This window comes from Musa acuminata, chromosome BXJ1-5, assembly GCF_036884655.1.
Source record: "Musa acuminata AAA Group cultivar baxijiao chromosome BXJ1-5, Cavendish_Baxijiao_AAA, whole genome shotgun sequence".
In the NCBI taxonomy this organism is placed as follows: Eukaryota; Viridiplantae; Streptophyta; class Magnoliopsida; order Zingiberales; family Musaceae; genus Musa; species Musa acuminata.
Genome location: NC_088331.1, coordinates 46,726,871 through 46,750,795, shown reverse-complemented (window position 1 = coordinate 46,750,795; position 23,925 = coordinate 46,726,871). Strand labels below are relative to the sequence as shown.

At 35.8% G+C, this 23,925-nt stretch overlaps 2 protein-coding genes across 4 annotated transcripts; one reads left to right on the top strand and one right to left on the bottom strand.

Moving 5' to 3' along the window:
- Positions 1-1,429: 1,429 nt before the first annotated feature.
- On the top strand, positions 1,430-13,096 carry LOC135674703 (anaphase-promoting complex subunit 7-like). 2 transcript variants are annotated; one of them, XM_065184797.1, is made up of 18 exons: positions 1,430-1,593; positions 1,943-2,011; positions 2,182-2,232; positions 3,004-3,141; positions 3,247-3,309; positions 4,608-4,723; positions 6,525-6,609; positions 8,164-8,223; positions 8,784-8,829; positions 10,075-10,148; positions 11,019-11,069; positions 11,139-11,339; positions 11,415-11,459; positions 11,587-11,680; positions 11,757-11,902; positions 12,118-12,347; positions 12,593-12,653; positions 12,738-13,096. In XM_065184797.1, the coding sequence occupies exons 1-18, from the start codon at positions 1,525-1,527 to the stop codon at positions 12,822-12,824; spliced, it is 1,686 nt and encodes a 561-aa protein (XP_065040869.1). In that variant the 5' UTR covers positions 1,430-1,524; the 3' UTR covers positions 12,825-13,096. The 2 variants fall into 2 exon arrangements, with proteins under 2 accessions (XP_065040869.1, XP_065040868.1); XM_065184796.1 differs by having other exon boundaries at positions 6,525-6,618.
- A 32-nt stretch (positions 13,097-13,128) lies between these two features.
- Positions 13,129-23,862, bottom strand: LOC135674702 (acyl-CoA-binding domain-containing protein 6-like). Of its 2 annotated transcripts, XM_065184794.1 has the most exons (19): positions 23,653-23,862; positions 23,278-23,347; positions 23,020-23,095; positions 22,780-22,875; positions 20,080-20,158; positions 19,838-19,996; positions 19,664-19,741; positions 19,354-19,458; positions 18,709-18,775; positions 18,538-18,599; positions 17,646-17,785; positions 17,242-17,368; positions 17,010-17,124; positions 15,530-15,618; positions 14,916-14,999; positions 14,457-14,822; positions 13,567-14,103; positions 13,423-13,482; positions 13,129-13,335 (listed from the first exon to the last, which is right to left on the bottom strand). In XM_065184794.1, the coding sequence occupies exons 4-19, from the start codon at positions 22,830-22,832 to the stop codon at positions 13,255-13,257; spliced, it is 2,202 nt and encodes a 733-aa protein (XP_065040866.1). In that variant the 5' UTR covers positions 22,833-22,875; positions 23,020-23,095; positions 23,278-23,347; positions 23,653-23,862; the 3' UTR covers positions 13,129-13,254. The 2 variants fall into 2 exon arrangements, with proteins under 2 accessions (XP_065040866.1, XP_065040867.1); XM_065184795.1 differs by lacking the exons at positions 22,780-22,875; positions 23,020-23,095; positions 23,278-23,347; positions 23,653-23,862 and adding exons at positions 20,592-20,729; positions 20,809-21,061.
- Positions 23,863-23,925: the final 63 nt, after the last annotated feature.

Here is a 23,925-nt window from a genome sequence, read left to right as displayed (position 1 = left end):
CTTCTGCAAAAAGCTTGAAACAGCTGCAGGATGCATGCATGGCTTGGAGACACATCATCTCATTGCTTTACACATGAAGAGTTGTTGGTAGCCAAAAAGAAAGAAAGAAGTAAGAAAACTTTGCTTGGCACATCCTGACATTTGACTGTAATAGACTAAGTGCAAACTGCAACACTAATGTTCTTGCTTAGAGCAAACTGCTTGCTTGGACAAGTACATGACTTGTTGGAGTGGCTTAGAACATAGGCCATGATGAGTATTAGTCTGTCTTCTTAGTGGTGTGCTCGACATACTCCAAAGACATTTATAATGCAGGAAGGCATGCTTGTAGAGAAAGCAAATATCCTTCTTCCATGAAGAACTGATTGATGGTAGGATTTAGCTCAGCCGTTGTGATCAATTCCCTTCCTCTTTCTATCCAATCTGCTTAAGCTTGGATTAGCATATCCAAATATGTACCATCACTTTAAATTGAGGTCACCTTCTAAATCTCGTGGCAGCACCAGCAAACAACTGCTATCATCTCACAAGTCCTATTTTGAGTCAATAATTTAGACATGATAAAATCGATATGTTAATTATCTCATCAAATCAAGTCGTATATTTTTAGATCTTATGTTAGGAGCATCTATTTTTTCAGAATTTATTACCGGCGATCCGAACACCTATTATTATTATTATTATTATTATTATTATTATTATTATTATTATTATTCAAATTTAGTAGGGTAAAATGACTTAATTCTTGAAGGATCATTACATTACATGATCTTATAAGGTTTAAGCGCAAATCCACCCAAATTTGATTTCAAAATTTATAAATTCATCAATAAATAAAAAAGATCAATGAAATTATTATTTATATTATTTTTGTCTGGTGTATCAAGAAATTAAGATGAGTTGGATAGAATTTATGATGTGACACTCATAAAGCATAATCTTTAAAATCACATAATGATCTTAAGAAAATATTTAATGGATTTGTTATGTATATCATTCGAGTATAACTCATTAATTTAAGATTGTACTATGATAAACTTTCATCTTAATTTTTTTACGATCGAAAAAATATATGATATAAATAGTCACTCTACTAGTTTTTCTAATTTTTGTTGATTTTAGTGGCTTATATAGTCTAATTTGATATATTTTTCTATCTTGATTCTATAATTAAAAGTAACATAATTCATTTATGAATGTAACACTTTAAAGTATGTCTAAATTACCTCAAACCTACATATTGTTATGTATAATTGATAATATATTATATTCTAATATATATATGATTAATCAATTTCTACTATATATATATATATATATATATATATATATATATATGATTATAATGGAGATAATAAGGTTTAGACTTTTTTAGAGGGTTAAATAGAATAATATGTACATATATGCAATTTTGCCCTTTTCAATTTGTATCTCTCCCTCACGAGCGGCGATAGATCCATTTCGAAACCCTCCTCATCTCCACTACGCGCCCAAGAAGCCTCATCCTCGACGGAAGCGGCGTCAATGGAGGTTCCCAAGGATCACATCACCACCCTTCTCGACAACGGCCTCTTCTACTCCGCCCAGATGCTGGTATGTGTGCATGTATTGCCGCTTCCGAACCCTTACTCCCCCCATCCTTGCCATCGCGGCGAATCGGTTCTGTCCTTCCTTCTCTCTTTCTTTCTTTTCCGGCGATTATCTTTAGGTCTTGATTAGGGTTTCGTATCAATCTTTTCGATCGTTTGTTTGGTTTCTTGATCGTGGTAGTGAGGTGTGAGATGCGGTTCTCGTGTTATAGTTTTGCGCCTGGGGTGATAAGAAACCTACAGCGGTTTCCTTCCTTTTTGGATGAGAAGCCCTGTTAAGGATCTCGTGCACATTATGTCTTTTGGGGGTTCGAGATAATTGCTCATTGAAATTACATGTTGAACTTTGACAGGGCTGCTTTCTTGTATCTTCAGTGGTTACAAACAGTGAAGCCAGTCCATATCTGAAGGCTGAAAACTTGGTAAGGGCTTACTTGTCTAGAATAACTTGGTAAGGTACCCATGATCATGTCATCTTATGGGGTATATTCGTGGCTGCGATTGATGCATCTTCTTGTCAAACTTTGCGATTCAGTGAAGATTGTGGTATGATGTGCACATTCTGATTGGTCTGACTTTTCTTTAATTGCAGGTTCTTCAAGGTGATGCTTTATTTGGGGAGAAAGAATTTCGTAGAGCCCTGGTAACTATTAGTATATGTTTCAAATAACTGCTTCTAATCTTAAAGAAATTGTTAAATTATTGATATGTAGGGACATTGTTCCGTATTAAACCAGTTGGTTACATATTTATTTATTCATGTACTAATTTTTGTGTTCTATTGGGTAATACGTTGCCAAGAACTTATATTCTTGTCTATGTGATGCATATAATGGTTGTTGTTTTTTTTTTTTTTTTTTCGTCTGATGGGTTTTATGTGATTATATTCAGGAGAAACAAATGGTAATTTCTCTAGTTTTGCTGTCAGTTTAAACTTGGTAAAGGCATGAATGTGGGCCTTGAGTTACCTCAATCCTCACTTCTCTGCTAATATTGTTATAGTTAGATCTATGTGGATCTTAAATAAAATCCTTATAAGGTTTGAAACTCGGCAATCATATTTTGGATCGGCATAGCGAGTTATGCTCAGTGATTTCCATGTGCTATTTTTCATTATAATTTTTAGCTATTTTTCATATTTGTTTCGTTATCATCTTTTGATGTATATGTGGGTCAGTAGGAGGGAATTTTACAATCTTTGGCAATAAGAGTAATAGTGAGAGCGTTACACTTGTCTAATGCTTTTTTGCTAGCATGATCAGAAATGGTAAATTGAATAAGGCTTTTGGCAACTTGGCGATAGTTTAATACCTGAATTATCTGCATCTGCTGAGGTTCTTATGAAGCATTGGCCAATATTAATACTGGGAACATAAAATTGTTCACTGACCAAATTTTTATAATTTCATTACAGAGTATGTACAAACAAGCACTTCAACATTGCAAAATTATTTCAAAGCAAACAATGAATAATTCTAGAAGCTCATTTTCTGCGTCAAGTAGATCATCGTCACCAAATTCAATGAATGTCTCCCCAGTCAATGAAAATGAGGTGAGCCCCTTCTCTCTAAGATGTTAATAAATACTGTCATGATTTTTATTTTTTTCTAAGTGATCTCCAAGATTGTGTCTTAGTCCATTGTGTTCATATTGGCAGGTGAAGTTTAAAATTACACTTTGTCATTGTGCACTAAGCGAAAACCGTCCTGCTCTTGTAGAGGTATTCCCTCCTCTTTCTTATACTTTGGTGTCTAACATTGTCCTAGTGGATGTTAATTGACCTTCCGTGTGATGTCCAAAGTCATCTTCTCAGCCATAGACTAATTTATCATTGTTAAAAAGTTTGTGGAATTCAGTAGTTATATCTTTGTAAACTTGCTTAACTTTCTAGATAAGGTCCTATCTTGAAATAGGTGAGTTATTATGTTAATTATATGAACTGATGTTCTGAAAACATTTGGTCCTATTGTTCTTGTGCAGTTATAATACGGAGAACTTGTTGATATTACACGAGGAAATATTTTCATAGATATACTGGTTAATTTTAATCTCTTGTGGCTAATTATTACCATGAACACCTCAGATGCTCACACCAACAGCTTGTAAACATGTTGAGATGGACATACATGTAAAGTAGTCATAGATATTATAATTAAAGTTGATCGTCTGACACTTATAATCACCAAATGAGGAAAATTCTTGTGCCAATGACGTGGAAATGTTAGGTTGTTTCAATCTTAGGTAGTAGATGGGGTCAGTTACTGTTGGTGGTGTCGCTTCATCAACCAGATATTTAAAATTGGGGAAGATGGAAGGAAGGACGTGCAACAGTGGTGAAGACCAAGATCCTGGAGTAAAGATTGTTATTGCAAGTAATGTTCTTGAAGGTTCAAAAGGGGATTCCTTATAGATCTTGATGATCTGAATATCATTGTCGTGGGATTGCTGCTGAAAATATATAGATATTCAGTGATCTGTGGCGTCGTTTCATCGTTAGTTCTCTCCAACTTATCGAAGATTGATAAATTGTGTGGTGAACATCTTGACATATGACCATCAGTCCATGGTCCTTTTTATCGGTGTGGTGAGAGAAGATAAAACTAGTAGATCACATGTTCTAGGTATACCGTCAGTGTTGGCTATCCTCAGTTGGAGAGAGTTATGGGAATGAGTAGGATTGAGAGGGAAGTTCTCTGTGACACATGCAATAGCCATTCAAAACATAATCAAAATTAGAAAACAGAAGAAAAGTGTAGACCGCTATATTCTTGCCGTGAAATCAGTTCTTTGTGCATAAAAAAGTGTTTAGGAAACATTTCTATGAAATCTTATATCTTCCACATAATCAATGCTTATCATCTTGATAGAAAGAGATATAGCCCAGGGGTACTTTTCCAATTTTTCATTTTTTAATTTACACACGGGTATAAATTGATTTTAAACATTTCTTTGATGTGTGCGGTCTTGAATTGGTTTATTAAATCTAGGAAAGTGAATTTTTTTTTTCTGATTTTGCAGATGGAAGGAATCCCTCCAAAAGCAAGAACATTACGAATGAATCTTACATTGGGGAAGCTTTATCGGATTTCTAGACACAACCGATCTGCCATTGCATGCTACAAAGATTGTTTAAGGTCAAGAAATATGAATACTTCTAGATCACTGATATCTATCATTACATTTAGATAGTCAGATTTTTATCTAATCTAGTCATATCTCCAGCTGCTGAGTGTTGGCGGTCATAGTCCTTATATTGAAACTTCTGAAATTTGCTTCATTATTTGATATTTTGGTTGTTTTGCTTATCGTCTTACGTATATTGTCATTTATTTATTCTTCTTGGTAAGTTTAAATTTTTTGCTCATCATTCTCGTACTCCAACCACCACCTATTACTTTCTTTGTTTTATGGAATATTATGGGGTGATTGAATAACCTATCTTTTGCATCCTTCTCATGTGATATTAGTATCATTGCAAGAGTTGGTAACTAGAAATTTCTTTTGTTTGATGATGATTTTTTCATTTTAGACTGCTTGGGTCGATTTTGGGTTAACTGGGTAATGGCAATGAACAGGTTGTTTGCCTGTTTTAAGGATCATGCTGTTTATATCTATGCTTATAACATTGTGTAAAGGATTAGTCTTTTGTTGGCTTGAAGCTGGTCACAAGTTGATATGTTAAATGCATGTCGCTCTGTTCTTGTGCCTGCTTGCGCCATGACACATCAAAGAAGGAAACAGGTGGATGCTAGTTGCACACCTGCAGACCTCATTTCACTGGTAAGCTATCTTATAGTGCAGTTTGCATTAGCATGGTATGATACTTATTACACTTACCAATAGTGAGTCTGTTTGCAACCAGAAGAGGAAATGTAAATTTTTTTTGTTGAGGAAGCAAAAATAAGTATACATTTGAAGACAAAAGTTGTTATAGGATAAACCACTTATTAAGTTGAATTTAATATTCTATTTTCCACTTATAGCATGATCTAGGACTTTGGAGATCTCATCCCTTCTCTTCTGTCACTCTGTCGTGCTTCTAGTTCTGAGCCCCTAATGGACCTTATTCACATTGGTCTTATTGGCCATCCAATTGCTTTCTAGAACTTGTCTTCTCAATTTAATAGGTCACATCAGACTTAAAAAAGATCTGGTTATAGTCTTTTTTATTAGGTTATTGCGAGCGTTTTTTATATTTAAATGGTTTCTGCAAATATTGTAATATATATTTTCTGACCAGGTTCAGTCTTCAGAGAGAGAACTGTTAAAAGCTAACTCATAAGAAATACTGTTCAATATGTGAATTTGACATATATTTTGGTATTTAAACCTTATAAACTTTATAATTCCTGGAAATAGAAAATTTTTGAAGGTTCAAAGGAGGACTTAATTGAGTTTCAGATTCAAGTAATTGGTCTAATAGCATGTAAAATATTTTTAAGGAAATGTATAATGTTGCATTTTATCATCAAACCGGAATAAGTGTATTGGATGTTGAAGTGCAGCTTTTACAATTTATAAATGGAAAAATTAATATGTGACTTTCCTTTATATTGTTACCTCATGAAGTATAAGCATACTTTGAAGTTTGAAAGACCTGAGTTATCAAATTTCTCAGGTCTTTAGTCTTTATAAAGTTACTTAGATGTTGCAAAATTCAAGTTTGGAGAATGTTGTTAGTCTCAATGAGAAAGTCGAATTTGGTAGACCCACAATGACTTTGACATAAGACCATTAACTGTCTATATATATTCTTGTTAAAACAGACAAAAATATGAGAAAACTTTAGTTTTGTGTTAATTTTGGCTTAAACAACGTATACATCCTAAACAAAGAACAATTATAAAAGTGAACATTTTTTAAAGTTTCTTCTCACCAAGCTTTTCAACTATGCAAAATGTACTCATTTTGTCCTTTTTGTATATTGTTGTGCAGGAATTGTCCATATGTTTTGGAGGCCATTACAGCTTTGGCTGAGCTAGGAGTTTCTTCGAAGGAAGTATCATCCTTGTTCCCCCAGGTCTATAACGTATACAACTTCAATCACTGCTTCTCGGTGAATTCTGCTTATATATCAAAAAGATGATATTTTGTTCTTGACCTTTGTAATGAAAATTATAATTCTCTCACCGTTGCCATATTTGTTGTGCATGGCATAGTTTTTTTTATTAGCTAGTCTCGGTAGTTACAACAGAACAAAGATTTAGTGGGGCATTGGCTAGTGGAATTGCTGTAATATGTGGGTCAAAGGATTTGCGGATGATGTAGGCTTGCATTGTTAAATTGAGAAAGGTCTTGAAGAATTTGCAACACAATCAAACATAATACCAAGAGTTGGTAGGTTCTAACAAAGTTGACAGACACCATTACAACATAATGTGCTTAACAATGTAGAGGACTTTTCTATATGTGATGCCCCCAAAGAGACATACATTGGCTTTGAGATACAAATTGAAATAGTGAATGAGTCAGTATCTAGGTCTGCGTATCTCTCCGGGTTCATCTCATGTTTTCTTGGACTTGGGTTGTGGTGATCATGTTAATAGAGTAGCAATCACATGTGGTATGTCAGGCACACTAAGATATAAAATGCATCCAAGTGACACCCTGATCAGGTTAAGGGATATAATATTGGTGATGGTGGCAACATGGACTTCAAAATCCTACATATAGTAACAGATTAGTTTTTCACTTTTGGTGATCTTAGTATCACAGTTAAAACCTGGATACTTATGTATTTATAACGCCTAACAATCTTTATATATTGAAAACATCATGATGCGTTTTAAATTAAAGATTGGATGGCAGTAGAGATAAGATTTGTTCATAGAAAGCCTGAGCTGAATATTGTGTTTGTTCCCTGTAGAGTACTAAGTTTCAGAAACGCACTTGCTTCCTAGAAGTTGGGTATGTGCTTGGACATAAACTGTCATTTCATAGAATTACACAAATTTCTTTTGCAGGCCTTTCAAGTTGTTATTTGATTTTCCTTTGTTGTGGCCACTGGAATTGTAATATAATGATGTGTAATAAAGCTAGATAGTAAACAATCTAATTGTAGAAATTGCTGTTAGATTTTGTTTGGTCTTTGTTCAAATACACCACCTTATTATTGTTAAATTTATTCGCTTTTCTTATCATTTAGCCTTAGATATGAGAAACTAATTTTTTTTGTCATTTATGACATATTAAGAAAATAAATCAAATAATCCTTCGAGTCCCCATTAGCATGATCAGGGACTTTGCTTGAAGTCATTCTGATTAAGAATGAAAAAGAAACATATTAAAAAAAGTCACAAACTTGGATGGCGATTTGGTGAACTCAGATTGTAAACTATGCCAAATGCTACCAGTAAATTTATTATATGTAGAAGGTTTAGATAACAAACATATTGCTTCTTTATTGTTCGGAAGTTCTATTTGTATGTATTGAATAAATTCGAACATTTAGTGAAAAAAATCATAAGATATGATAATTTACTTTTCCATTTTGTTTTGCAAATAAAGCAATTTTCAACAACTACAGCTGAATAAACTTTGGTACTTATATTTGCCACTGTCTAATGATTTCTAGACCCCAAATAGAGGAGGAAGGCCACCCTTCGATCACATGGATCCAGCTCGTTGGTTGCATGTAAGTCGAAAGATTCATTATTTTTATGTGAATGTCCATTTGATCAGCATTGGGTAAGTATTCGATTTAATGTGGGTGTTCTTACATGTTCATTGTATGAAATTAAGCTTGTGGCATTTTTTTTTCCTTCACCATAGCAACCTTCTTTTGCATGTTAAAGCTGGAATTTGGAAGGTCGTTGTCACCAATGCACTTAAGTTCTACAACAAATATGCAAAACAGTACTTTTGGTCAGACAAATTTCATTTACACCTTGTGTACGACAATTTGTTGGACAACTACCAAGAATGATAGCCGCAATAAGCTACAAAAGACTTTCGTACCTAGAATAAACTAAGATGGGAGTAGATGTTAAACAAATAGAAATTTCATTCCTCGTCGATATCAATCTTTGTGCGTCTAATTTTGGTGTTGCATTTCTTAGAACAGATAAATTTCTTGCTCCGGCAGGTTTTAGCTTGGCAGGAGGTTTATCCAACTTCTTCAGTTCTCTATTGCACAATAGTTATAAGGTTAATGTTGTTTCTTTTGGCTTCTTGTTTTTTAAATAATATTTGCAGCGTTATGTAGAGGCTCAGTGCTGCATTGCTTCAAGTGATTATAAAGGTACACTTTCTTTTATGCTTATGAAATAAGGAATAGATGTTCCAAATTGAAATCAATCAGCATCTTAAATATCTGTAATTGATTTGGTTGAATTAAAATAAATGTACATCTTGGGTTTGTTAAATTTGTTACTAATTATTACTGTGCCTCAGATTGTGTCCTGTGTCCTTGTGAAGATCTCTTATTATATGAACTTTGGATTTAAGGAAAAATAGTCCATATTCCAAGTTTAGAAAAGTTGATGTAAGTTATGATTTTAAAATAATAATGGGAGAAGAAAAACATATGTAAAGGAGAGTATTTACTTGTTAACCAGTGCACTTTTGAAGCGGATCCTATAAATTCAGCCATATTTCTGCATGCCAAGAGGCTCTTTCCGTCATTCAAACATATGAGTCACAGGTAGCAATGGAGCAAGGTTCTCCCTTTACACAATTGTAGACAACAGAACATCTTAAATTTAGAAAAAAAGATAGTGAAAGAGAGAAATGACAATCTGTATATCCAATGAATTCATTACACTGATATTTAAGCTTGTAATAAGGAATGTTTCATGCCCTATGACAAGTTAGGAGGAGAAACAAATGCATTTGTAAGATCTGAAAACAAGTGGAATTCAAAGAAATGCTCAGAGAAATGTATTTGTTTAATACATAGTTCTGAACAGGACATTTACCAGAAGCTGCAATGTTTTTACTCATGTCTTACATGGAACAAGTTTTCAAAAACTACTCAGATTGATATATAACAATGGGTATTTACCAGTCTGATCAAGGATCGGTACTGGACCATATAGTTTGGTATCAGTCAAAATTTGAAAATCAATTTCAAGTCATACCAGGCGGTACAAGTTGGTATGTAATCCAGCATACTAGTGTCTCACTGCTCAACAATGTGCAAAAAGTGGTATTGGATCAATATTATAGCCATGGAGTAAAAGAAATTTACCAATTAAAAGTAATCTTATAAGAACATGACATTATTTTTTTTCTAAATCATCAATACTTTATTTTATTTTATGTTTAGATGTCTTGCAGCTGACAGAGTATTTACAGATATTCAGTTGTGATTCTTAGGCATGATAATTTCTACGGTGCAAACCAACAACCATAGGTTTTGTGTCTTCAATTTATTTCTTTCATTGTTGCTTTGATATGTCATTTTCTACTGTGGGCTCTTTTGTGCTGACATTATAATTGCAGAACTTTGCAGTTTTTTATAGCCATTTTTCTTTGGAATATGTAGGTGGCCTCGACCATCTTTCCGAATTATTACAACAATTTCCTAATAATGTGCACATCTTATTGGAAATTGCAAAGGTTAGCACAAGATTTAACAGTATACTTCTTTAGTTCTTGCCTCGTTATGTACCTTGTGCAGATTTCAATATGCGGTTTAGCAATATCATGATTTGGTACCAATTAGATGGAAGATTGTGTTATGATATCTCGAGATTTTGCTGCATATTGTATTATGTACAGAACTGATGTAAGCAGGATGTACTAAAAAATTCCTTGGTACATTTGGATTGTCATGCAATCAGTCATTTTATTTTTTGATGGTCCATTATGTCAAGTTTTTGCATGTACATGAAATTGAAGTACACCATCAGCAATTAGGGAGCAGGACAGGGGTTCAACATTGGTGTTAGTTTTGAAAAAGGCCAACCAAACTTACCATGTTGTATGAAATTTTGATGAGAGTGATTTTAAAATAAGATGCTTGAAATATATTACATAGATAAAATGGTTCTGTAATTTGTGTTCAAGAGGAGCTATATGTTTTGAAGAATAATCTATGATGTTGTAAAATATCTCATTTTGGCTAATACTTTGTTGCTATCTTCCCGACATTATTTTGTCCTGATTCAGAGCCTTGCCGCTTGATTATATATCTGCTGAGAAAATAAATGTTCCTGTGCTTAATGCCTTCATATATTCTCTAATCGCTAAAGAACTGAAGCTAACATAGTCTATTTGTGCTTTCTTGGTGCCTTATGCTAGTTTCCTCTAGTCATGCAGAAGTTGTTGCTAGAGTGCATCATTTGAGGGTGGCAATCTTATATTTGAATTTTGATTCCATGATAGACATCTGCTACAGATTATCATACGCTATAAAGAACTCATTCTTCACCACATAATATTTGTGATCTAATATTTTGTTGACCTGACCACTAATTATCTCTGAAGGTTGAAGCTATCATTGGAAGACATGATGAAGCAATAATGAACTTTGAAAAGGTATATCGAAGTTACCATGATCTGGTATGGTATTGGTGATAAACATAATATATTCATGGACGTACGCAGGTTCGTTCAATTGATCCATTCATTGTGACATATATGGATGAATATGCGATGCTTCTAAAGCTGAAATCTGACATCTCTAAGCTAAATAAGTTAGTTCATGATCTGCTAAACATTGATCCTACTAGAGCAGAAGTTTTTGTTGCATTATCAGCATTATGGGAGAGGAAGGATGAGCGAAGAGCTTTGTCATATGCTGAGAAGGTATGGGCTAATGATATGAAGTTCCAGCTGTTGGATCATCTGATGTATCTTTGGCTTATCCTTGTTTCTGAACAGAGTCTCAGAATAGATGATAGGCACATATCAGGTCATATTATGAAGGTAATGACATGATTTTAATCTTTTACCTAAAGGCTGGTTCATATATGATTTACACAATTAGACAACATTGAAGCTTGTTCATTGTCTTATTTGTCTTGTTATTAATGGTTTCTTATCGTATATGCAGGGTAACCTGTATCTGTCATTAAACCGGCCAGATGCTGCAGTGACCGCCTTCAGAGGGGCTCAAGAGTTAAGACCTGATCTTCGCTCGTACCAAGGTGATTTTGCGGTGGTGATCATCTCGACTTTTCATGATGCTACTTGTCACTTGAGCATTAGTTGTTTCTTCTGCAGGACTAGTCCGTTCTTATCTTGCTCTTTCAAAAACCAAGGAGGCTCTCTTTATCGCGCGTGAGGCCATGAAATTAATGCCTCAATCAGCAAAAGCTCTCAAGTTAGTTGGGGATGTTCATGCTAGTAGTTCTAGCGGGAGAGAGAAGGTCTGCTTCATTCTTCTGCCAATAAAAGTGTTCTTTTTCTGGAAAAAGAAAGAAAAATTATATTGCTTATTTATTTTAGTTTATTAGCAGCAGAAATTAAGGATTGATGCATGTCCTAATGTTGGTAGACAGACAAATGCATTTATAAGATACCTACAAATCAGAAGAAAATTCCATAACTTTGGTTTTTGATCAGTGATTATTCCCTCACGCAGGCAAGGAAGTTTTATGAATCCGCTTTACGACTCGAGCCTGGTTTTCTTGGAGCTGCTTTAGCGTTGGCTGAGTTGCATGTTGTTGAGGGACGACATAAAGATGCTGTCTCACTTCTGGAGAGGTATGTTAAAGACTGGGCTGATGACTCCCTGCACATCAAGTTAGCTCAGGTTTTTGCAGCTACAAATATGCTTTCAGAAGCTCTGTCTCATTATCAAGCTGCTTTGAGGTATGTGCTTGGTTGGTTCATCGTTTCCTGGTTATCTACCTTTTTTATTTGGGCAAAGGTAACAAAAAAAAAAAAAGAATATCTGATTATGAGAAGCTGTTATGTTGGGACATTAGAGCTTGTTATGTTGTATTATGGGACTATTTTTCATGGCATGCTATTTATTAATGAAACTTCAAAATGTATTTCTTAGACTGTATTTCTCAGATGTTATTCAAAATGTGGAAATTTCATCTATATATCAGGATAAATCCTCAAAATGAAGCTGCAAAGAAAGGTTTGGAGCGCTTGGAGAAGCAGATGAAGGTTTGGCTAATGAAAATTTGCTGCTCTTTGATTTTTACGGCTTGGGTCCAGAAATCCCTTTTTATCTCTCTTCTGTGCTTGCAGGGAATGGATCCGGATGCACCTGATGAAGAAGAAGAGAATGAAGCTGACGATGCAGAAGGTGATCAAGAAGAGGGTGAACTGCTCTAGTATCTTAATGTTAACGGGGGTGTTGGTCCCTCTACGTCGGGTGAACTTTCTCTACATGGTGGCGGAGACAGACAAAGGCCACCAGAACTAAAGCTTTATCCAGAGGAGAAAAAAAAAAAAAAAAGAAGGGTAACATTTCTCATGCCCATTTGTTACCATCGCCATTAGAATCTGTAATAGTTAGTAATGGCTCCTTTTTACTGTTTGCACGAGGGTAATAGTTAGTGATGTTGGAATTTTTCTCGTTGGAATAGTGACGGAGTTTAAACCTACATTTGCTGTCAAAAAATCACAGCTTTCGGACTGCAAAAAAATGCCAAGTGCATAAAAACTTAAATTTAAAAAAAAAAAAGCATCTGAGCATAAAAATTGATGAAATGATGCAGGCACAAGTTCTCTACTGAAATAATAATAATGGAGAACATCATATTCACATCTGGAATGGTTTTCTTGGTGTCGGTGCTCTGTGGTCTCCCGATTGCAATCTTTGCTTGAGATGGAAGACTTCTACCTGTACAATTATTATATTCACAAATTGTTAAAAAAACTTGTACTCAGGCCCTCCACCTCACCTCTCAACTAAGATCAGTGGTGTCACCTGAAGTTGAAAAGCTCTTGCCCTTTCACCAGCCAAAACTCCACGGGTCGAGTGCAGTTCCTACGGAACAAAAGAGAGAGAGAGATGAGAGACGAGAAAGCGAGATGAGAGAGAGAGCGAGGCACAAACTTGTACGAGCCTTGCCTTTTGCGTGTCTTCCAGGATTGCTTTTAGAAATGCTACATCATGCTCCAGCCTCACATTGTCAGAGTGGACGATATTCGAGAGACCGTTGGCTTCTTCTTGGGCTACCTCCATGCCTGCCACCTTATCCTTCAGCAGCTCGACTTCCCTGAGAGCGTCAGCTAGTTTTCTCTCCCTGTCTTGCTTCCTCTCAACAGTGCAACTTAAGTTCCTCTCAGCAATCTCTCGACTTGTCGTTGCAGCTTTCAACTGTTCTTCCAGCAAAACATTCTTCCTAGTCAAGCTTGCCGTTTTAGTTTCATATACTTGATATACGTCGGTTGGATTTGTCAAAACCAATCCTCCTCCATCCACCCCTACAGGAAACAAACGCTCGGCGTCCGCGGTAAGACTACTAATTCCATGTTTGTGATGAACGGTTGTACCTCCAGACTCCACTTGCATCTTTTCCATGCTATCTTGAATTCCTGCAACATCCATCTTTATTTCAGGTTGTGGCCTTTTGCTCCTCTGACAATTGCTGAAAACATGCATTTTCTAACATAAAATCAACAATATTATATCAGATCCAAGAAATTTCACGTTCATCAGCAAGTAAATATGCTAAAATAATATCAAAATTGAAATCCATCCTCTGAATGTAAGACTATTCAGCAGATGTTAAGTTTTACGGACTGTGGCATGTAGTCTACACGAGGAAATGAAATGAATCAAGTCAAAGCGGCAAGAGAATATACTCTAGTATGATATCCATTTAGTCTAAAAGTGTGGATGAAGTGACAGACAACGAATATCTAACCAAACAGCCTAAAAGTGTGGATGAAGTGACAGACAACGAATCAAATATGTATAACCATAGCCATAAATAATTGTTCATCGTAATTAATTACCTTTGAGGAAGGATTATTTAGCATCAACTGGCCATCATTTGTATACTTTTCATCCTCAAGGGGCCTCTGGACCTTAGTAGCTATACCAAAGTCTTGATCTTGATGAAATAGCTTGCGACAAGAGATGTCTGTGGAAACACAAGGATCATCTGAAAGAGACTTCCTTCCAGAAATTTGCTGCTCAAGTGTAGATGCTAGACTATTCCTAGCAAAAGGATCAGTAGAAGTCGAGGAAGAAACAGTCTTGAGGTGGGCACCAAGCTCCTTGATATTTGCAGCGCATTCTTCATATGGTAAAAATCCCATGTATGGGGCAGATGGCCAGATCATTGAATGTTCATTAGTAACCAAGAAAAATATTTCAACCTGTAGCCAGGTTAATATGAATGAATATTCATGTTCAGGAGGAAACCATGAATGAGCAAGATCACATATGGTCGTCACAATTTTGATTCAAACCTGATTTGATGGCTCTTTCTTGAATCCTCCAAAAGCTACAAGAGAAGTTATGTTCTTGTGGTGAACAGGAACCAAGCTAAACCCCTGCATAACAACAGACACATCACCAAATTAACTTTCTATCATATTAAATGTAAACAAAACACACCACTTATATTTGCAGCTTATCACACATTTGTTTGCAATTACCAACACAAAAAAGGGTCCACTATCTGTTACTTAAGAACAAGGTATACAGTTTCGAATAATACCGTCCAGTACAGGCGATACGTACCAGTCCGTCAACTCATCAATACACAGACCGCTCGTTACCAGACGATATAAAGGCAACGTCGCCTTTTATTAAAACGTTTTATATATAAATATATAAATATAATATATATATATATATATATATATATATATATATATATATAATATATCATTGGTTCTTTCTTAGCACCAATGAATTTAATGTCAAATTTTCTGCAAATAGGGGCATTAGTGATAAAGTAGCTTCAGGCAACCAACTTCTCCCAAACATCAAATAGCTTTACATTAGCTCAAAAACGTAAAACAGCATGTAACCTCATCAGTTCAAAAACAAAGCAAAAAAAATTTGCTAATGAACTTACTCTATTGGTAGTAATAGAAACACTGGGTGACATAATGGATGCAGACCACTCTAATTTTAGAACATCAAAGACCAGGGTTTCCGCATGTCCTGCAATTTAAAGTTGGAATATGAGATGAATAAATGTAGACTAAACCTTCGTTGACAAAATTCTACCATGACTAAATCAATAACAGGGCCATAAGTATAAGATGAACAGATGATAGATAAGAACTTTACCCTAACAGGAAAAATTGTGTCAGTCCCGAGGACGTACAACAGCAGAATTCTTGTTTCCATACCAGTTAGACAGATTCTCAAAACCAGTATTTAAATTTAGATAGTACTCGTACTGTTAGATATAGATAAAAAACTACATAACTGCAACAAAATTTAAAAACTTAACACTGGCATATTACAAGTGCATGTAAGGACCATATAACTAAGGCATATGGAATATGCAAGATTCTTTAGGAATTTCTTTGAAAGATAATTGGAACAAATGAAGCAAACTGCACCAAAGGCCACCGACTATATAAGAAAGATAACCATTATGCACAATGGCAACTACAGTAACCATCGTGCTTGATCAAAATCATAAAGTCAATTGAGAATTCACAAAAATCCCAGGGTTTAGAATTCACAATGGATTGAGTGCCTCTAGGAATGAGTGGTTAAAATATTTTCCCTGGACTATTTAGTGGCAGATTCTTGATACAAAAGTTATCTTACAAGGCTAACCTTTCCATTTCTTTTACACGATCAAAGGACATGGAAATGGATAAACTTCTTTTTAAATGAGAAAAGGGACAATTGAGTATTTGGCTCAAGGTGAAAAGACATGATGGGGCTGGTTTCACTATCTTAATGAGATTAAAAGGCATATACTCTGGCACGACATTGGAAGTTTGGGATGAAAGAATGGCCAACTCTCCGTTAGAACGATTTACAGTAAAACAGGGACATATCTTCCAGAACTGGATTTACAGCTTTTCAGCTTATGATATGTGCCTTCAGAGGCACATAGTTCCAAACCTTGAAATTTCTTATCTCTTGCCATCACCGGAAATTTTCAAATCTGTGAAACCACTGACATGTTTTTAAAGATTTGCCTAATAGCATAAACCACCAAAATACAAAAGTCAAAAAGTATTCAAGCCATGTAACTTGTTATATATCAACGCTCTTAACACAAAAGAAATTAGCAAAATATGAAACTGCAAGTAGAGCCAAGTATTAATATTTGCAATAATATTTCCCAAAAAAAAACAAACAATTCAATTTGAGTTATAACCTGTGAGTGACAAATTGCACTTTGTGTTCTCTTGGTACCTTTTGTAAGAAAACATGTAGCTATCAAGAACAATGAAACTATCAAAATTATGCATATCATGACCATGTCCATTACAGTATTAAAATGATCAATAGAATGTTTATTACTCAAGGTTCACTAATAGAAGATAATCCATCTGGGTGTTCTATATGCAAGAATAGATGCATACTTCTTCTCTTGCTTCCACCCCCCGTGATATACCATTTAGATCCACAGAGAGCACTACAGCAACCTGCTCGAGGTGATGGACGATGGCCATGAACTTTTACCCTTGACCATATCATCTGACCAGGATAATAGCAACAGTTAGCAATATCTGACTAATCTGCTGTCTTCTCAAATGAACAAAATTCTAAAAAGAATCAAATTTGACTAGGTTAATATAAACCAAACTGACATACAGTTTCAAAATCTAGAGAATGAAGATCATTGAGAATCCTTGACTTTGATTGCCCTCCGAAAATAAAAAGTAGTTTATCTTCATAAAGTGCAGCCACATGATTCGATCTTGCGGAAGGTCCTGTCCCCCTGCAACTACATATTGTTATTACCTAGATTCATCCATTAGCCCATGTCACATAAATGTGTCAGCAAATTCCATGTAATCCCAAAATGTAATGTTCTTCTAGATACTATGCTGGTGTAAAATCTGACAGGCAAGTAATGCCATTAGTACATGAGGGCCAAAAGTTGTAACTTTCATGCTGATGCTTATTGATTCCCAATTTTCCTTTTGCAGTTTCATGTACCAACTTAATCCAAGAAATTCTCAAAGAAAATAGCACAGCAGAAAAATTTTACTCACTTGTAGTGTAAAGGAAGCCAAGTTAATGACTTCAAATCAAACATAAAAAGATCGTTTAGTTTTCTTCCTTTCACATCTTCACCCCCAAAAAGGATCAGGACAGCGCCTGCTCTGAGAACAGTATGGCCACTGCGAGCAACCTGCAGTCCTACAGGAAGTTATACTAATGCAGCTCTACCATCATAAAACAGAAAATCACGCTTCAAGCATTACCTCCCTTGACTGCCAACTAGAAGTAGCGGCCAGATAAGAAAGAACCAGGTATGAAGGACAGAAGGAGAATATTCTAAGAGTATTTGGCTCCATTATATAATCATTTGTAGAAAGACATTGCAATTCTAACCCATTAAAAAAATCAGGCACAAAAAAGCATGATCTTGAACCCAACAGATTTTAGCATAAAAATAAAAAAAATCCAAAAAAATGCATAAATCCCTCTAAATGTAAGTTTAACAAAATATATAAACCCACCAAACCCAAAAACTTGCAAATATGTCATTGTAGTTAATCTCCATTGGTTGACTGTCATGTGGTTATTAAAGCATATACATTCAACTTTCCCATTGATATTGATACCATTTAAATGATCTATTACGATGATAAGAATTATAGGGGCGCTTTATATATTTTTATACAATATTTTTAAATTCAAAGTAGCAATTAAAATCATGCTTGGTAATAATCTTTTGGGTGGATGTTAATGGGAGAGGATATACATGGAGAATTTTGATGTTTAGAGAGACATATATGCAATATTAAAATTTATAGTTTCCAAACTTTTCATAAATAGATGTGTAATCCTCCAATAAAAAGAAAAATAACCATGTGAAATTTAGAAGAAAATGTTATCCAACTGACTACAGAGAACAAAGCTTCGTGTAGGAGGTGGTACCGGAATATTTCCCTTTGCTTCAATGTGTGACCAGCATTCTGTTTCTACATCAAAGGACCAGACTGAAAGAAATGGAATGAAAAATACCAGTTATCTGATTGTCTTGGGAATAACCAAAACTTACCATATTAGCTGCTAAGATCAAGTAATCAAAAGTAAGAGAAACACAACCTGACAATTTGTCACTAAGAGGCTCAGTTTTCCCCCCAATAAGGAGAGCAGATTTTCCCCATGAAACCTACGAGATGTAAACAAGCTTCCTAAAATTTTTATCCTCTTTAAAAATGCCAGCATTACTTCATAATTTGTTACAAGCAACTATAACACTTATTAGATGATAAATTTGCGTCATCAACTGTTAGGCAATCAAATGTTGATCAAGTAATTAAATTATAAATTAATTTGTGTTATATGACACCATTATAAAAAAATATCAAAAAAAATTTGCAAATCACAGAAATAATTACATTCCCTAGCCTTTATATATATATATATATATATATATATATATATGTGTGTGTGTGTGTGTGTGTGTGTGTGTGTGTGCCTAGTTTAAGGACATGTCAAGAAACAACACGAGTGAAGCACTACCACAGTCTGTGAGTTTGCAAATGTGTGTGTGTGTGTGTGTGTGTGTGTGCCTAGTTTAAGGACATGCCAAGAAACAACACATGAGTGAAGCACTACCACATAGTCTGTGAGTTTGCAAATGTAACAGGCAGGAGGCTAGATAACACGTAAGACAAACTAGCAGAAAAATTTATTATGAGATAAAACAACGTGTAGGCTTGTGAAGCTGAGAAATTTGAAATGTACCAGAGTGTGACCTTTGCATGCAGGAATGTTCAATGAAATTGTACCAGTTGATGAGTAAACCTTTGAAGTGGCAGACGCCCAAGTAAGAGAGTCCAAACTAAGAATCTGAAACACAAAGAAAATTCACCAACAAAAGCACAAGGCAAATCTTGTGAATGTTTGAAATAATTCACATTGGAAATATTACTTATAAAAGAACAACTTGTAGTCATAGAACTATATGAAATCTAAATGGAATATGAAATCTAAATGGACGTGCTCAATAAAGGAAAGACCTGAGATATTGCAAAGGCAAATCAGATTCAGCTACCTGAGTGTCGTCCAATAAATCGTGGCTTGAGTCACCACCTACAACCACCATTTTGCTCCCAACAACAGTTGCTGCATGCTATGAGGGCAAAGAAAGAGAAAATTCTTTTTAACTTTATAAATATGGCCTAGACAAATGTGGTAAGCAAGTTAGCAAGTCTGGACTATCCATTACCTGAAATCGAGGAGTGGGTTTGTTCCCATAGGTTGGCAACAGGTTCCAGTTCTTTGAACTCTCCAAACTGCAGTTATGTAGATCGCATGTGTGGGATGAGAAATGGCAATTAGGGTCATCAGAGCGACCACTTGATGATGCCAACCCCCCGTTTTCCTCCTTCGAAAAATGCAACATCTCAATTACAAAAATCACCAGGAAATAAATAACTAGAACGCACATAATTCACCAGCAAGCCATACATTGGTCTGGCTGAGCTGATTGGACGATCGGATGGGACTCCTAGTCCCCTGCAGAGGATCCTTTAAATGAACCTTCAGCCTGAATAGTGGAATGTCATAAACTTGCCAGCACTTAAAAAGTTGAACATTTACCGATATTTATCTATCCAAACTTTTGAAAGCTCGAACTTCCACCAGGAAAACTACCAAAGCGACATAAATAAGGAAATAAGCAAAGCACGCGAGTGAATCTTAAGCGTACACAAACAACAAAATAAAGTTACAATAAGCAAGAAACCAACACCACATTTCGAATGCATACTTCTATGGAGAAATCAAATGGGCCTGAAGTTGTGAATATAGCGAAGTATCCACTATATGCAAATTAGAGCTCCAAGTTACGGTTATCCTACTAGAGAAGACAACTTTTTAATCCAAGGTTCCAAATATTAGGTTTTTGTTTCCAGTCCAACAAACCCTACTATCCAAAAGGAAATTGCAGGGTCGAAATAGTGAAACGGATTCGAGAGTACCTTCCTATTTTCTTCCGACGACGGGAGAAACCAAAAATCTTTGGCATTGGGCACAACGATTTCACAGACAGAGGGCTCAACGGAGGCGTCCGACCCGGAAAGCGAAGCAAGAACGGGGAATGTAGCGGCGGAGTAACCCTAGAAGGAGAATACTAGTTGGAAGAGCGGAAGGAGGTCCTTAGAAAAAGGAAAAGAGAAGCGAGAGAGAGGAACGAACGGAAGAAGAGAACGGTTGGCCCCCGAGATAAGCAGAGTAAGTAACACCAGTTGCGTCCTCTCCCCCTTTCAACAGCAGTCTTTGAGAGTCGAAATCACCGGTGCTCTCTTTGGTCTCCTTTGGGCAAATGTAGGCAGAGCAGAGGAGGGTTTTAACACTGAGAGTTTGAAGTCGCTTGGAAACCCAGAAGGGAATCGAGACCCAGAATCAGCACATCCGTTCTTCCTTTTAAAGAAATGAAATTTACTTTTTTTTATCTAAAATCAAATACATATCGGGTTATGCTTCATCTTTTTTTATAAAACTAAATGTTTTTAGTATCGTCCATTTTCTTATAGTTCATTTATTAGTGTGTATGCATTTCTTCCTCACAACTCGTCGCAAAATCTTAGGATCAGATCTCATTTATCTTGGAAGATAAAAAATATCAGCTGATTTAGCTGATGAAATCTCGAGTGGCTATAGTGAAATCCTATGATCAAAAAGTTAATATGGAGGGAGACGATTTTGGGGGGTGTGTGGATCAAAACTAAGTCATAGATGCTATACCACGACGACAGTTGGGACCCCCACCCCCCTCCCCTCCCCTGCTTCCTCCGAGTGCGTAGAGACGACTGCAGAGGAAAGCAGCATAAAAGAATAACATGTGCCACTCTGCGATGAAAATAAGAGAGCATCTGTGGCGCAATGGAGGGACGGAACGGAAGAGTCCTTTTGGGCTACAAGCGTGTCTTTATCGTTCTACTAGTGGACCAATCAACAGGTCTTTGTACGAAAAGATGTTTTTTGCAAGTACGAAAAGATGCTTATCTACGGACTCCTTTATCAATAAATCTCACGTCGTCGTGGTTTCGTCTCTTTGAGCACCTTTTTTTTAATCCTATTTTCATCTCCAGTGCAATAAATTATCTTCTCTTGCAAGGATATATCAGTAATCTTGCTTTTTATTTTTTTTTATTTTTCTTCCCTTCTATTGTTTGCTTTTCTTTTTTTATGTCTCAACAATATAGTTTTTGATATTTTATCTTAATTTTTTTTTCACTATAGACTTTTATCCTCTACTTAATTTTCATTTGAGGTATTTTTTATTATTTTGATAAAATTATCCTTATTTGTCAGCTCAATTATCATCTTATTCTCAATCATTAGCACGTTACCACTGGAGCTATTGTTGGGTTGGTTCTTAATCGTCCAATTTAACCCTAGTACCTCAACCAACTATATAATCATCCCACTTACCTTCGTCATCTCTTCATCGTTATCGCTAACATCACTATGACAAGAAGAGGGCTAGATGAAGGTTATAATAAAAACGAAGAGTACAATTGATGGAGGGCGAGATGGTGACGACGATGCTAGAAACCATAAGGGAGACAAATATCATAGAGTAAACAAAGGTCATGGAGAAGATAACATTGAAGTGAGTGACAAAGAAGGGTGGGGCAAAGGCCATAACGAAGACTTAGAGGGCGATTATATGACAAGTTGAGATGCTACGATGAAGGTCGAACTAAACAAGAAAAAGTCAAATTAAACTAAAGATAATATTATTTCTTTCTTTACTTCTCTAATATTCTTCACTAATTGTTGCTTAAAACACTGGCAATGACATCTTAGAGCATAGTTGTTTTAAAAAAATTTTAAAAGTAAATTTTAGTTAGATTCTTAAATTTCCATTAAGTTTTATTCTCCTTCCCTAATCTCTTTACTAGTTATTACATAATGACATTACTACACAATTGTTTTATTTCCATCACCAACTTTTTAAATAAATATTAAAATTTATCTCATTCCAAAATACTAGAGTATCAGATGACAGCAACGAGGAACATTTTATCTTCAAATTTTAAAGAGCCACTATATATCTTATATAAGCAAAAAAAAAAAAACCTTGGTTGAAAATTACGAATACGGGTAAAAGAAATAGACAAACAACTTGACTGCGTGCAGTGAGGTAAAGTGAGATCGAACCTCGGAACATATGACGTGTTGTTGCCAAACGTAGTACGCAATTCACTGTTCATGGCCAGCGCGGAATACAAAGCTCCTGTAGTCCTGAAGTTAAACCTGCAATGTTGGTGGTCGAGCTACATTTAATTTCCACTTCACAATCAGACTACATTACATAAAAGCCTCTTTATATATATATATATATATATATATATATATATATATATATAGAGAGAGAGAGAGAGAGAGAGAGAGAGAGACTTGGAAGTTTTGGCTCTCACACCATATGTAGATGCATTTAGCGCGCACAGAGCACCGTAATATTTTTCTTTCTTTCCTGCGATGCAAAGTTTGTTATGCGATGCAAAGTCTGTTATGGCAGAGAGGACTGACTACCCTAATAGAACATAGGAAATTGAGGGTTGTTCTTCTCAATCCCCAGTAAGAAGCAAAACCTTCAGATACGATCATCGATATTCTTAAGACTCTACAGAATGTAAAAGACATTAATATTCTCACCATAGAATCGGCACACATCAGAGATATATCCCCAACGTTAGCTCACGTAGTTCGAGCATACTTGTGCGACCTACAAGAAAGGGGGATCGAATCCTCGATTCAGAAACCAATAATCACCTGCGAATAAAAAAGAAAATGGAATCGGAAGCAATCTGATCCCACCATTTCTTAGGCGTCGATCTCTACGCCCAAGAAATGGATTCAAGAAGAAGATTCTTGAACAGAACGAGGCGAAATCTTTAGGATCTTGCATCTCCGTCTGCAATGCTGACATCTCACAACACGTTTCCGGAGAAAGAAACCCTCAAGAACCACAATTCGATCCGTAAAGAAATAAAGAAGGCGATGAGATGAGAGAAATGTAGGCAAGATTACCCGATCTCCAACTTGCCGAAGCCGGCCGACTACAACTTGATCCATAAAGTCGAAAAAGGAGGACGAGAGAACGGTGGGCAAGATTACCCCATCTCCATGTTGCCGAAGCCGGCCGAGTACCACTCGATCCATAAAGAAGAGGACGATGAGAGAAGGGTGAGCGAGATTACCCGAGGAGGGAATCGGAGTCGCCGGCGGCAGTGGCGGCCGCGGGCATTCTCCATCACTGCATATGAGCGGGCATTCTCCATCATGTTATATAGGGCCCCAAGA

Excerpts from the sequence above, each read along its gene's own strand:
- LOC135674703 (XM_065184796.1), top strand. The coding sequence starts at position 1,525 with ATGGAGGTTCCCAAGGATCACATCACCACCCTTCTCGACAACGGCCTC. Across the intron at positions 2,012-2,181 it reads ATCTGAAGGCTGAAAACTTG|GTTCTTCAAGGTGATGCTTT; the intron begins GTAAGGGCTTAC and ends CTTTAATTGCAG. Across the intron at positions 3,142-3,246 it reads CCCCAGTCAATGAAAATGAG|GTGAAGTTTAAAATTACACT; the intron begins GTGAGCCCCTTC and ends TCATATTGGCAG.
- LOC135674702 (XM_065184794.1), bottom strand. The coding sequence starts at position 22,832 with ATGAACAGTGAATTGCGTACTACGTTTGGCAACAACACGTCATATGTT. Across the intron at positions 19,742-19,837 it reads AACCCACTCCTCGATTTCAG|CATGCAGCAACTGTTGTTGG; the intron begins GTAATGGATAGT and ends TTGCCCTCATAG. Across the intron at positions 15,619-17,009 it reads GGGTGGAAGCAAGAGAAGAA|GACATGCGGAAACCCTGGTC; the intron begins GTATGCATCTAT and ends TTTAAATTGCAG.